Source organism: Oncorhynchus tshawytscha, linkage group LG06 (assembly GCF_018296145.1).
Source record: "Oncorhynchus tshawytscha isolate Ot180627B linkage group LG06, Otsh_v2.0, whole genome shotgun sequence".
In the NCBI taxonomy this organism is placed as follows: Eukaryota; Metazoa; Chordata; class Actinopteri; order Salmoniformes; family Salmonidae; genus Oncorhynchus; species Oncorhynchus tshawytscha.
Genome location: NC_056434.1, coordinates 59,038,522 through 59,051,857, shown reverse-complemented (window position 1 = coordinate 59,051,857; position 13,336 = coordinate 59,038,522). Strand labels below are relative to the sequence as shown.

At 42.1% G+C, this 13,336-nt stretch overlaps 1 protein-coding gene across 1 annotated transcript in view; it reads left to right on the top strand.

Annotated features, from left to right (window-relative positions):
• The window catches only part of LOC112252775 (anthrax toxin receptor 1), a 57,242-nt gene that overhangs the window by 19,875 nt on the left and 24,031 nt on the right, over window positions 1-13,336 (top strand). The window contains 7 exon segments of the mRNA XM_042323453.1: window positions 167-236; window positions 10,740-10,818; window positions 11,809-11,904; window positions 12,058-12,096; window positions 12,309-12,407; window positions 12,691-12,700; window positions 12,703-12,857. Coding sequence (XP_042179387.1) covers window positions 167-236; window positions 10,740-10,818; window positions 11,809-11,904; window positions 12,058-12,096; window positions 12,309-12,407; window positions 12,691-12,700; window positions 12,703-12,857 — 548 coding nt within the window.

The window sequence follows — 13,336 nt, the reverse complement described above, 5'->3', positions numbered from 1 at the left end:
CAATTGGATATCACGAAATTGGGGTAAAAACAATCAAAAATAGTGAATCAATGGGTACGTATCATTAATTTTTAATTTAAGTCCAAAAATGAATGTAGCAACTACGGATTCTAGCTTTAATATGATGTTAAACCTCTTCAATTAACATAATATAATGTTTCTTTAGATGAGAGGCCTGCTGGTGTAGAGGAAACTTTCCTGCTCTGTCCTGCTCCTGTTATAAAGGAAGTAGGAAGGTAAGTTACTCCTTTACCTACTGCAGTATTCCAGTGTATTCTTCAATCCTGCGTGGTCCTGGAGTGCTACAGGAAGTTAGGGCATTAGTTCCAGCCTACTAACCTGCCCACTCTGTAGCGCTCTGCCACTGCTGCTGGATTGGTAGATTGGTTTAGCAGATCAGTGTCCTTGAACGAATTAGGGCCAAAGTCGTTTGTTGCTGTGATCAATCAGTCACCGCTAACAACCTTAGACAGTAATCAGAGAGAGAATGAGTTAGAGAGAGGAAAGGAAAGAATAGAGGAGGAGAGTTGTAGAGCCTAGGAACATGGTTTAATGAGACTTGGGGGAAAAAACGCAGGAGAAAGACAGGGTGTGTGTGCGTCGAGTTTGCTTTTGTGCACGTGAGTGTGTGTATGAACACAGTCACTACGGAAGAGAGAAGTATGCCCTGTCTAAAGCCTTCACCCCAGCATCCTCTGTAGCCACCCCAAATGTGAGAGCACCTCAGGGGGCAGAGAATGATCTACTCTGGGCTGGAAGCTGGGACAAACTGCCCTCCAGCCCAGCACATAATTATACCGCTGTCCCCGACCCACAGACACCTCCAGGTGATCAACTGTCTTGTTGCTGTCACTCAGAAGTCTGAGGAGGGCTTGAGATTTTCTTGACTCGCGGTTAGATCGATTCACCACTGCAACACCACTCTTAAAGACACCATTTGTTTGTAAGCTGTAGCAAGGAGAGAGAGTTTATTATGTTTCTTTGTTTACTGTGACATTGGATTTAGAAGTTGGTTTGGTGAGTGAATTTTATTTCTCAATTTCTCCGTCTGTTATTAGTCAGTCTGCTTAGGGATGGATCGAAATTTACAGAATGGTTACCTGGAAGAGGGAGGGTCATGCTTTTTAAATTTCAGTCAAAGGGAGGGTTTAGTATTTGTTAAATATAATCCAGTGGAGGGTCAATATTTCCATATTTCTCAGTGCTTAAGAATTAATACGTTATTAGGCTAGATATCGATGTGTGCCTGATGCTGTCCCCCATTTCTGATTCTCCACTTGGCGCACAATATCAAGTGCGCTTATAGGCTATTTAATGTAGTCTCAATCATTATCCATAACCTATAGGCTATAGGCTACAAAGTGCATGCTCGGAGAAGCACAAAGGTTATATTTTTAAGATAGCTGCTGGGATGGTGTAAATTAAACTAAACTGCATTACACACTGCAGGGGATATTCCAACCCTGAGTCCCGGCCTGCTCTGCTCTTGCTGATCAAAAACGTTTTTGTGTGCTGCTTATCCAATGGCTGTGCTGTGTAGGAGGAGGAGAGTCAAAGGTTTCTTCTGACATTGTTTGTTGTTGATTAAGCCTAGTCCAAAAATCTTGCACGTGGACTAGCCTATAGCCTAAATTCTGTTCCGTTTGAGAATGAGAGCGTGAAGATTAAGGAGGAGGACCGGAGGTCAACTTTGATAGCTTGCTATTACTATATTTGATTTTATTAAAAACAATAGGTTTCTTGCCCATTATGTATTTATCAGAGTTATTAAACTCTCAATAAGCCAGATTCAAGTAACTTAGAATGTGGTGCTGAAACATGAAGCAGTAGCAGATTCAGCAGACACAATAACCCATATATGTTTACACATTTATTTAAAAAATAAAAAATAAAACAGAAGTACCTTATTTACATAAGTATTCAGACCCTTTGCTATGAGACTTGAAATTGAGCTCAGGTGCATCCCGTTTCCATTGATCATCCTTGAGTCCACCTGTTGTAAATTCAATTGATTGTACATGATTTGGAAAAGATTACCAACTGTATAAGTCCCCACAGTTGAGAGTGCCTGCCAGAGTATAAACCAAGCCATGAGGTCAAAGGAACTGTCCGTAGAGCTCCAATACATGATTGTTGGAGACTTTTATCTCCCTCACCAACTTTAAACATCTGCTATCTCAGCAGCTAACCGATCGCTGAAGCTGTACATAGTCCATCGGTAAATAGCCCACCCAATTTACCTACCTCATCCCCATACTGTTTTTATTTATTTACTTTTCTGCTCTTTTGCACACCAGTATCTCTACTTGCACATGACCATCTGATCATTTACCACTCCAGTGTTAATCTGCTAAATTGTAATTATTCGCCTACCTCCTCATGCCTTTTGCACACAATGTATATAGACTCTTTTTTTTCTTTTTTCTACTGTGTTATTGACTTATTTATTGTTTACTCCATGTGTAACTGTGTGTTGTTGTCTGTTCCCACTGCTATGCTTTATCTTGGCCAGGTCACAGTTGTAAATGAGAACTTGTTCTCAACTAGCCTACCTGGTTAAATAAAGGTGAAATAAAAAAAATTAAAACAATTGTGTGGAGGCACAGATCTGGGAAAAAGTAGCCCAAAATGTCTGCAGCATTGAAAGTCCCAAAGAACACAGTGGCATAATAATCCATAATTCTTAAATGGAAGAAGTTTGGAAGCACCAAGACTTTTCATAGAGCTGGCCGCCCGGCCAAACTGAGCAATTGGGGGAGAAGGGCCTTGTTCAGGGAGGTGACTAAGAACCCAATGGTCACTATGACAGAGCTCCAAAGTTCCTATGTGGAGATGGGAGAACCTTCCAGAAGGACAACCATCTCTACAGCACTCCACCAATCAGGACTTTATGGTAGAGTGGCCAGACAGATGCCACTCCTCAGTAAAAGGCACATCACAGCCCACTTGGAGTTAGCTAAAAGGCACATAAAGGACTCTCAGACCTCAGATCTGATGAAACCAAGATTGAACTCTTTGGCCTGTATGCCAAGCGTCACATCTGGAGTAAACCTGGCACCGTTCATCACCTGGCCAATACCATCCCTAAGGTGAAGCATGGTGGTGGCAGCATCATGCTGTGGGGATATTTTTCAGTGGCAGGGAGACTAGTTAGGATCGATGGAAAGATGAACGGCGCAACGTACAGAAAGAAACCTGATGAAAACCTGCTCCAGTGTGCTCGGGACATCAGACTGGGGTGGAGCTTCACCTTCCAACAGGACAATGACCCTAAGCACACAGCCAAGACAATGTAGGAGTGGCTTCGTGTCAAGTCTCTGAGTGTCCTTGACTGGCCCAGCCAGAGCCCGGACTTGAACACGATCAAACAAATCTGGAGAGACCTGAAAAATGAGAGAAGCTCCCCAAATACAGGTGTGCTAAGCTTGTAGCGTCATATCAAAGAAGACTCAATACGGAAGTGGTCAGATGTTACGCTACAGGACTGTTTTGCTAGCACAGACTGGAATATGCTTCAGGATTTATCCAATGGCATTGAGGAGTTTACCACCTCAGTCACTGGCTTTGTCAATAACTGCACCGATGGCGTCGTCCCCACAGCGACCGTACGTACGTATCCCAACCAGAAGCCATGGATTACAGGCAACATCCGCACCAAGCTAAAGGCTAAAGCTGCCGCTTTCAAGGAGCGGGACACTAATCCGGACGCTTATAAGAAATCCTGCTATGCCCTTAGACGAACCATCAAACAGGCAAAGCGTCAATACAGGACTAAGATTGAATTCTACTACACCGGCTCTGACGCTCGTCGGATGTGGCAGGGCTTGCCAACTATTACAGACTACAAAGGGAAACCCAGCCGCAAGCTGCCCAGTGACGCGAGTCTACCAGATGAGCTAAATGCCTTTTATGCTCGCTTCGAGGCAAGCAACACTGAAACATGCATGAGAGCACCAGCTGTTTGATCACGCTCTCTTTAGCCAAGGTGAGCAAGACCTTTAAACAGGTCAACATTCACAAAGCCGTGGGGCCAGAAGGATTACCAGGAAGTGTACTCAAAGCATGCGCAGACCAACAAAGCAGACCAACAAAGCATGCGCAGACCAGTCTTCACTGACATTTTGAACCTCTCCCTGACTGAGTCTATAATACCTACATGTTTCATACAGACCACCATAGTCCCTGTGCCTAAGAAAGCGAAGGTAACGTGCCTAAATGATTACCGCCCCAAAGCACTGAAGTTCTTTTAAAGGCTGCTCATGGCTCACATCAGCACAATCATACCAGAAACCCTAGACCCACTCCAATTCGCAACAGATCCACAGATGACACAATCTCAATCGCAATCCACACTGCCCTTTCCCACCTGGACTAAAGGAGCACGTATGTGAGAATGCTGTTCTTTGACTACAGCTCGTGTTCAACACCATAGTGCCCACAAAGCTCATCACTATAAGCTAAGGAGCCTGGGACTGAACATCTCTCTCTGCAACTGGATCCTGGACTTCCTGACTGGCCACCCTCAGGTGGTAATTGAAATAGATTTTTATTTACATTTCATGTAATGGACATACACAAAATAGTACAAATTGGTGAAGTGAAATTAAAAAAAGATATTGTTTAAAAAAATTTGAGGGGAAAAAAATGGAAAAGTGGTGCATGAATATGTATTCACCCCTTTTGCTATGAAGCCTCTAATTAAGATCTGGTGCAACCAATTACCTTCAGAAGTCACATAATTAGTTAAATAAAGTCCATCTGTGTGCAATCTAAGTGTCACATGATCTGTCACATGATCTCAGTATATATACACCTGTCCTGAAACGAAGTCTGTAACACCACTAAGCAAGGGGCACCACCAAGCAAATGGCACCATGAAGACCAAGGAGCTCTCCAACAGGTCAGGGAGAAAGTTGTGGAGAAGTACAGATCAGGGTTGGGTTGTAAAAAATATGAGTATCTGTCCACAAGACCGTTTTAAGCCATACACTCCACAGAGCTGGGCTTTACGGAAGAGTGGCCAGAAAAAAGTCATTGTTTAAAGAAAAATATAAGCAAACACATTTGGTGTTTGCCAAAAGGAATTCTGAGAGACTCCCCAAACATATGGAAGAAATTACTCTGGTCAGGTTCGACTAAAATTGAGCTTTTGGCCATCAAGGATAACGCTATGTCTGGCACAAACCCAACACCTTTCATCACCCCGAGAACACCATCCACACAGTGAAGCATGGTGGTGGCAGCATCACGCTGGGATGTTTCATTGACAGGGACTGGGAAACTGGTCAGAATTGAAGAAGTGATGGATGGCGCTAAATACAGGGAAATTCTTGAGGGAAACCTGTTTCAGTCTTCCAGAGATTTGAGACTGGGATGGAGGTTCATGTTCCAGCAAGACAATGACCCTAAGCATACTGCTGAAGCAAAACTCGAGTGGTTTAAGGGGAAACATTTAAATGTCTTGGAATGTCCTAGTCAAAGCCCAGACCTCAATTCAATTGAGAATCTGTGGTAAGACTTAAAACCTCTTAAGGATCCTCCCCTTTTTTTCTATTTTCGCCTAAAATGACATACCCAAATCTAACTGCCTGTAACTCAGGCCCTTAAGCAAGGATAAGCATATTATTGTTACCATTTGAAAGTAAACACTTTGACGTTTGTGGAAATGTGAAAGGAATGTAGGAGAATATAACACAATAGAACTGGTAAAAGATAATACAAAGAAAAAAACAACCGTTCTTTTGTATTTTTTTGTTAACTGCTAGCTACTCTTCTTCCGTGGCTTAACCCAATGAGAGAAGTGTTTCCCTAAAAGGTGTCTTTGTTTAAACATCTTCTATTGTACAGAATGTGAATAGCTTAACCAATTGATAGTGACACTTAGATTACTTCCCAAGCAAAATCAGCCTCAAAGAAATGAAACAATGATATACAGTGCATTAGGAAAGTATTCAGACTCCATTACTTTTTCCACATTTTGTTACGTTAAAGACATTCTAAAATTGATTAAAATGTTTTTCCCCCTCATCAATCTACACACAATACCCCATAATGACAAAGCAAAATCAGAGTTTTAGAATTTTTTGCAAAATTATAAAATAAAAAACTAAAGTATTCAGATATTTTCCTCAGTACTTTGTTGAAGCACCTTTCGCACCTCAAATTTGATTTGTAATATGCACCGAATATAACAGGTGTAGACCTTTCCGTGAAATGCTTACTTACAAGCCCTTAACCAACAATGCGGCTCAAGAAATAGAGTTAAGAAAATATTAACTAAATAAACTAAAGTAGAAAATTACATAAGAAAGAAAATTACATAACAATATCAAGGGGTTGAGGTCATTTGTACATGTACACTGGCTTACAAAAGTATTCACCCCCTTGGCATTTTTCCTATTTTGTTGCTTTACAACCTGGAATTAAGATACATTTTGGGGGGTTGTATCATTTGATTTACACGACATGCCTACCACTTTGAAAATGCTAAATATTTTTTATTATGTAACAAACAAGAAATAGGACAAAAAAACAGAACTTGAGCGTGCATAACTCCCTAAGTCAATACTTTGTAGAGCCACCTTTTGCAGCAATTACAGCTGCAAGTCTCTTGGGGTGTGTCTCTATAAGCTTAGCACATCTAGCCACTGGGATTTTTGCCCATTTTTCAAGGCAAACTGCTCCAGCTCATTCAAGCTGGATTGGTTCTGCTGGTGTACAGCAATCTTTAAAAATTTCTTCGGGATCGGTGTCCAGTCCACGGGACGGTTGAGCTAATGTAGGCTAATGCGATTAACATGTTGTAAGTAAGAACATTTCCAAGGACATAGACATATCTGATAATGGCAGAAAGCTTAAATTCTTGTTAATCTAACTGCACTGTCCAATTTACAGTAGCTATTACAGTGAAATAATACCATGCTATTGTTTGAGGTAAGTGAACAATTTTGAACATAAAGTTATTAATAAACAAATTAGGCACAACAGAAATATGGAAATGGTTCATTGGATCAGTCTAAAACTTTGCACACACACTGCTGCCATCTACAGGCCAAAATCTAAATTGCACCTGGGATGGAATAATACATTATGGCCTTTCTCTTGCATAAAAATACAAAAGAATGGTTGGTTTTCTATTTTGTATTATCTTTTACCTGATCTATTGTGTTATATTCTACTACATTCCTTTCACATTTTCACACACTTCAAAGTGTTTCCTTTCAAATGATACCAACAATATGCATATCCTTGCTTCCCTGAAGCAATAGGGAAGTTACAGGCAGTTAGATATGGGTATGTCATTTTAGGCTAAAATTTATAAAAAGGGGCGGATCCTTAAGTTATTTAATAGCTTACATTTTTCTGCATCTGTCTGGTGTGGAAAGATAGGCCTACCTTTTTAAAGTACCATGCTCAGTTGCCTAATGATGGCTCAGATTGATTAATTATTTGCAAACAGGGACAGTTTCGTTGCAAACAAGACACACTGATTTGGCATTGGAGAAACGTGACAAGATAAACACATAGGCCTATCTCTCTGTCCATTCTTAGCCTGTAATTTCAGTAATTTGTGTGGTATTAAGTTTCTGGTGATATGTAAAAAAAAAAAATAGGTAGAATTGCATGAACATATTTTAAAAGGCACAATGCTTTTAATATAAAAGAGATCTTTCCACCCCTACTCTTGTCTACACGGTCTGCAAACCCACAACCTTCTGGCCCGTAGCCCACGTTGACACGTAATGCTTACTGAACAAAGAACTTATTCTAAAACTGCATATCTAAAACTCTGGTCTGTCCAAGAAGTGAGGGTAAACAGTAGACATGTTCTCTTCTATCCACTTTGTTTTCATTATTATTTTGGTTATAGGGGAGGGTCACTTGTTTTTTTTTTCAAGCTCTCAGGGAGGGTTTAGGTAAAATATGTTTTGCTGAAGGGAGGGCCATCTATTTGCATTTCAGGGGTCTGATTTTCTCAATGTAACCCTTATTATAAATCATGTTCACTCCCTTAAACCAACTGCTTGTATACTGTTCAGAAAAAACTAGAAGGGTAGAAAGGAGCAGTCAATACCTGGCTGTCAGGTTGGCTCGTGCCCACAACCACACCCACACCCACACCCCCCACTCCCTATGGGCATAATTGTGCTGCTTCTCCATTTCTGTGCCCATAATGGTGCCCATGAGTCTCTGTGTTGTTCTATTACTGTTACTGAGTCACCCCATTAGCACATGCTCGACCAACAACACTTGGGGCATGTGAGTAAGAGGAAATCAACTGTGAACAACCCAAGGGCGAGACGATGAGGCCTGTTTTTATGTGTTTACCCTAAAGGTCATCATATTTCTATCTTTCACACTTGTCTGAAAATGCATAATCATAAGGTTATTTTTAAAAACATGATGATTGATGGTTTGGTTATGTGTCATTAACAATACGGTATGTCAAACTGCACTTAGTATACCAAACCCCTCCCCCTTTTGCCCTCAGAACAAGACTCAATTAGTCAGGGCATGGACTCTACAAGGTGTCGAAAGTGTTCCACAGTGATGCTGGCCCATGTTGACTTCAATGTTGTGTCAAGTTGGCTGGATGTCCTTTGGATAGTGGGACCATTATTGATACACACAGGAAACTGATGAGCGTGAAAAACCCAGCAGCTTTGCAGTTCTTGACACAAACCGGTGCACCTGGCACCTACTACCACACCCCGTATAAAGGCACTTAAATTCTTTGTCTTGCCCATTCACCCTCTGAACGGCACACATACACAATCTATGTCTCAATTATCTCAATGCTTAAAAATCCTTCTTTAACCTGTCTCCTCCCCTTCATATACACTGTTTGAAGTGGATTTAACAAGTGACATCACTAAGTTGATCATAGCTTTCACCTGGATTCACCTGGTCAGTCTATGTCATGGAAAGAGCAGGTGTTTTAATGTTTTGAATACTCAGTGTATATTTGAAATGTTTAAGAGCATTTGAGGGCCCATGAGATGTAAGCCCACCCACCCACCCACCCATCCACCCACACACACACACACATCCACACACACACACACACCCCTCAGCCCTGTCTCATATGATGAAGTCATCATTGCTGCTGTCACGCAAGCATATGGTGACTGGAAACCTTCTGGAAGAAGCTACACAAACACATATACACACACACTCATGGCGGAGGGCTGATTGATGGGTGGTACGATGGCTCTGTCACCAGGGTGCTGATCGCGCTGTGCCCCCTGCCTGCCCAGAGAGAGAAAGAGGGGGAGAGAGAGAGAGAGATAGAGGTACAGAGGCAAAAGAAAAGGGGGAAAAGGGAGAGGGAATACATATTTTTCTGTGAGTCTCTGGTTTTCTCTCTCCATTCTGTTAGAGAGAAAGGGAGAGGGAGGGGGAGGTCCTAGAAGGGAGTCTGGGGGGATGTACTCCCTCTCGCCTCTCCTCCCCTCTTCACCTCCCCCTTCTCCCTTTTCCATTTCCTGTCTTTGTCTGCTCCCTCCTTTCTCATCCACCCTCAAATGACCTCAACCCCCTTCCCCTAGCCTCCCCCTTCCCTTCCCTCCCCTCCCTCAGTCCTAAACCACACTCTCAATGACCCCTCTCTTCTCTTGCCTCCTAAATCATTACAACTCACTTACACACTCTCCTCTCAAATATCAACCCACCAACCTCAAATCACTATTTAGTAGAGTTTTTTTTTGCAACAACCCTACACACACACACACACACACACACACAAACACAAACACACATGTACATTCCTCCCCTCTGTATGTGTCTCCACGATCTGTGTTGTAGATAGAAGCACTAACATTAGGGCGGGGAAGTCGTTCAGTGGCCTAATGACAACTTTCCACATTGGGACTCTGGAATCAACCCAAAGTCCACAGGTCCCATCCTTTTTAAAGACTTGCTGGCAGTCGACAATGCAATCCTAACAAATGTTACTTTGCTACCCTGACCCCGTAAAGACGCATTCCCCAACACGGTAAGCCTTACAGGTCCCATACCGAACCAAAGTCCACAGGGCCAAATGGGATGGCTGTCCGAAAGCAGGTATTAGTGAAAGAGAGCAAGAACAGACAGAGACAGAGACAGGAATGTGTTAATGGCCTAGATCTTATTCATGCTTCAGATTTCTAAAGAAAGCCATGAGTATCAAACGTAGATTTGCACCGTAATCCAGTAAACAGCCCCCCGGCATCCACGTATCCCTTGACATGATGCATGTAATGTCTTGCGTTCATGCTACAGCCTCATTTCTACCTTTATCTTCAAAACAGAAACTATTTTCCCATTAGCGAACATGCAATTGTGAAACTTCAGCAAGTATTTTGAGTAAGTATTCTTGGTCCTAGAGTCATGAAATGTTCCGAGTACATTGAGGGGAGTTACTGCTAAAATTGGCAAAGATGTTGTTACAAGTTTTTCATACGACAGCGACGTTATGCAAGTATGCAACGCAATAACTCAATTAACTATGCAAAATGGCGATCCTGCATGATTGCATAGAGACCCAAATTGTGGTACGCAAGTACGCAGAACAGCCATTGTAAGTAACTAATTGTGTACTTGCATTGTTTACTTACAGTACATAAGGTATATATTAAGCTTAAGTCTGAAAAGAGCATGGATGTGTTTTTTTCAGGGGATTTGGGGGGGGAAAAAATATGGGTTCTGAAATGTGTGTTGTGAGGGTTGATGGGTAATGTAGTGCTGTGTGTGTGTTGCAGGGTGATCTATCTCCAGGTCAGTATGAATGAAGGACTCTCCTACATCACCAGTTCTGTTCACATCACCACCATTGAATGTGTGAGTACAGCGATGTTCAACAACATGAACAAAGGCTCCAAAAATGACAGAATAATAATAATTGTCTGGGACCTCCTGTGTGGAAGCACCCCATGCTTTCAATATACTTTGTATCCCTTATTTACTCAAGTGTTTCTTTTATTTTGGCAGTTACCTGTAGAAGGAAGGGAGAGGTATCGCTCGAGACGCAACAAAATTAAATATAACTTTGCGAATGACACAGTTTCATGTGTACAACATTGAAAGACCTGCGTCACTATAATAAGAGCTTTTCCAGTTCTAACGGGATGTATTTGAGTATGTCCGTGGCCTTTGTTCAAGTGTTTTACGGGCTCCCATACCACACAACGAGGATGAAGAAGGGATTTTCTGTTTGGGGTTTCTCAAAAACATTTGAAATCACAAAAAAGTTGTAAAAAAAAGTTGTTGTAAAAAAAAGAAAACTTATTTGGGGCGGCAGGTAGCCTAGTGCTTAGAGCGTTGGGCCAGTAACCAAAAGGTTACTAGATTGAATCCCTGAGCTGACAAGGTAAAAATCTGTTGTTCTGCCCCCTGAACAAGGCAGTTAACCCAGTGTTCCTAGGCCGTCATTGTAAATAAGAATTTGTTCTTATTAACTTACTTGCATAGTTAAATAAATAAAAAATAAGCACTAAGCAACGTTCTGAAATGGTAAGCAACATTCAGCAACACAACGCAATTAAAAATAATGTTCTTTGGTATAATCTTGCCCTTTTTTGTATTTCTGTTCTTCCTATAGTTTCCTCCTCTTTTTTCCCTCTGCCTATTCTCTGTGGTCTCCTCTGCTCTCTCTGTCATCAGAGGAGGCTGTGGGTATGTTCTCTCCTTCATCTTTTGAGCTGTCTGTAGTCACACCAGAATTGTACCGTAATCCAGTAAATAGCCCCCCTTCAATCTCATCTCAGTCTAACTCCAAACAAAATACCATATTGGTTTGCAATTACACCTTTGCTGTGTCTCTCTGTGCAGTTTGATGGGACCCTCCTGCTGATCTCATTGCTAGTTCTGACACTTTTGTTGGGCTTGCTGTTCATGTGGTGGTTCTGGCCCCTCTGCTGCACCTTGGTAAGACTAGCTCTTGTGTCTTCATTCAGTAGAGTCAGGGGTAATACTATGGGAATTGTAGTTATTTTGCGTATAGAGAGGGAGGATGTTTTGTTGTGTTTAATGTATCTTCGTCCTGATTTACTTGTTCAATGTGAATGGTTCTCTCTCCAGGTCATTAAAGAGCCCCCACCACCTCCTCCCCCAGAGCCAGTAAGTCACACACATAGATATTCTAAAATTCTGTTTTCCTGATGTTGCTAGGATGCAAATGTCCATTCTAGTGTTATATTTAATTGTGTGGTCACCCAAGGAAACTCCTCTACATGTCTGAATGGTTACACAGCTCCACTCCCATACTCATATTTATACAAATAAAACCTTTAATTTAAACCTCAACTCCTAACTAACTCTTCCCATGTCAGGAGTCTGATGATGAAGATGGTATGCCCAAAATGCGATGGCCCACAGTGGACGCATCCTACTACGGAGGGAGAGGGGTGGGGGGCATCAAACGCATGGAGGTATACCTTCAAGCACGCAAACACACACACACACACGCGCACACACGCACACACGAATTATAGCAGTGCCGACCCTGTGCGGAAATGGATATCAGATAATATAGAATTGTCTGAAAGGAATTCCTGTCTTTTTTGTGTGTGTGTGTGTGTGTGTGTGTGTGTGTGTGTGTGTGTGTGTGTGTGTGTGTGTGTGTGTGTGTGTGTGTGTGTGTGTGTGTGTGTGAGTGTGTGTGTGTGTGTCTGTGTGAGTGTGTGTGTGTGTGTGGTGTGTGTGTGTGTGTAGGTGCGGTGGGGGATAAAGGCTCTACAGAGGAAGGGGCTAAGCTAGACAAGCCTAAGAATGCAGTGGTGAAGATGCCTGAACAGGAGTATGAAGCGTACCAACCCAAACCACGCACACCCAAGCCCTGGAAACCTCCTCAGGACAGAAGGTGGTACACACCTATACAGGTAACACACAAACATAGAACATTGCTAGCTCATTCAGGTTTCAAAACACAATACCCCATAATGGCAAAGCGAAACACACATTTTTTTGAATGTGTTGCAAATTTATTACAAATAAAATACAGAAATACCTTATTTACATAGGTATTCAGACCCTTTGATATGAGAGTTGAAATTGAGCTCAGGTGCATCCTGTGTCCCTTCATCATCCTCGAGATGTTTCTACAACTTGATTGGAGTCCACCTGTGGTAAATTCAATTGATTGGACATGACTTGGCACACACCTGTCTAAATAAGGTCCCACAGTTGACAGTGCATGTCAGAGTAAAACCAAGCCATGAAGTTGAAGGAATTGCCCGTAGAGCTCCGAGACAGGATTGTGGGTCGAGGCACAGATCTGGGAAGGGTTCTAAACATTTCTGCAGTATTTAAGGTCCCCAAGAACACAGTGACCTCCATCATTCTTAAATGGAAGAAGTTT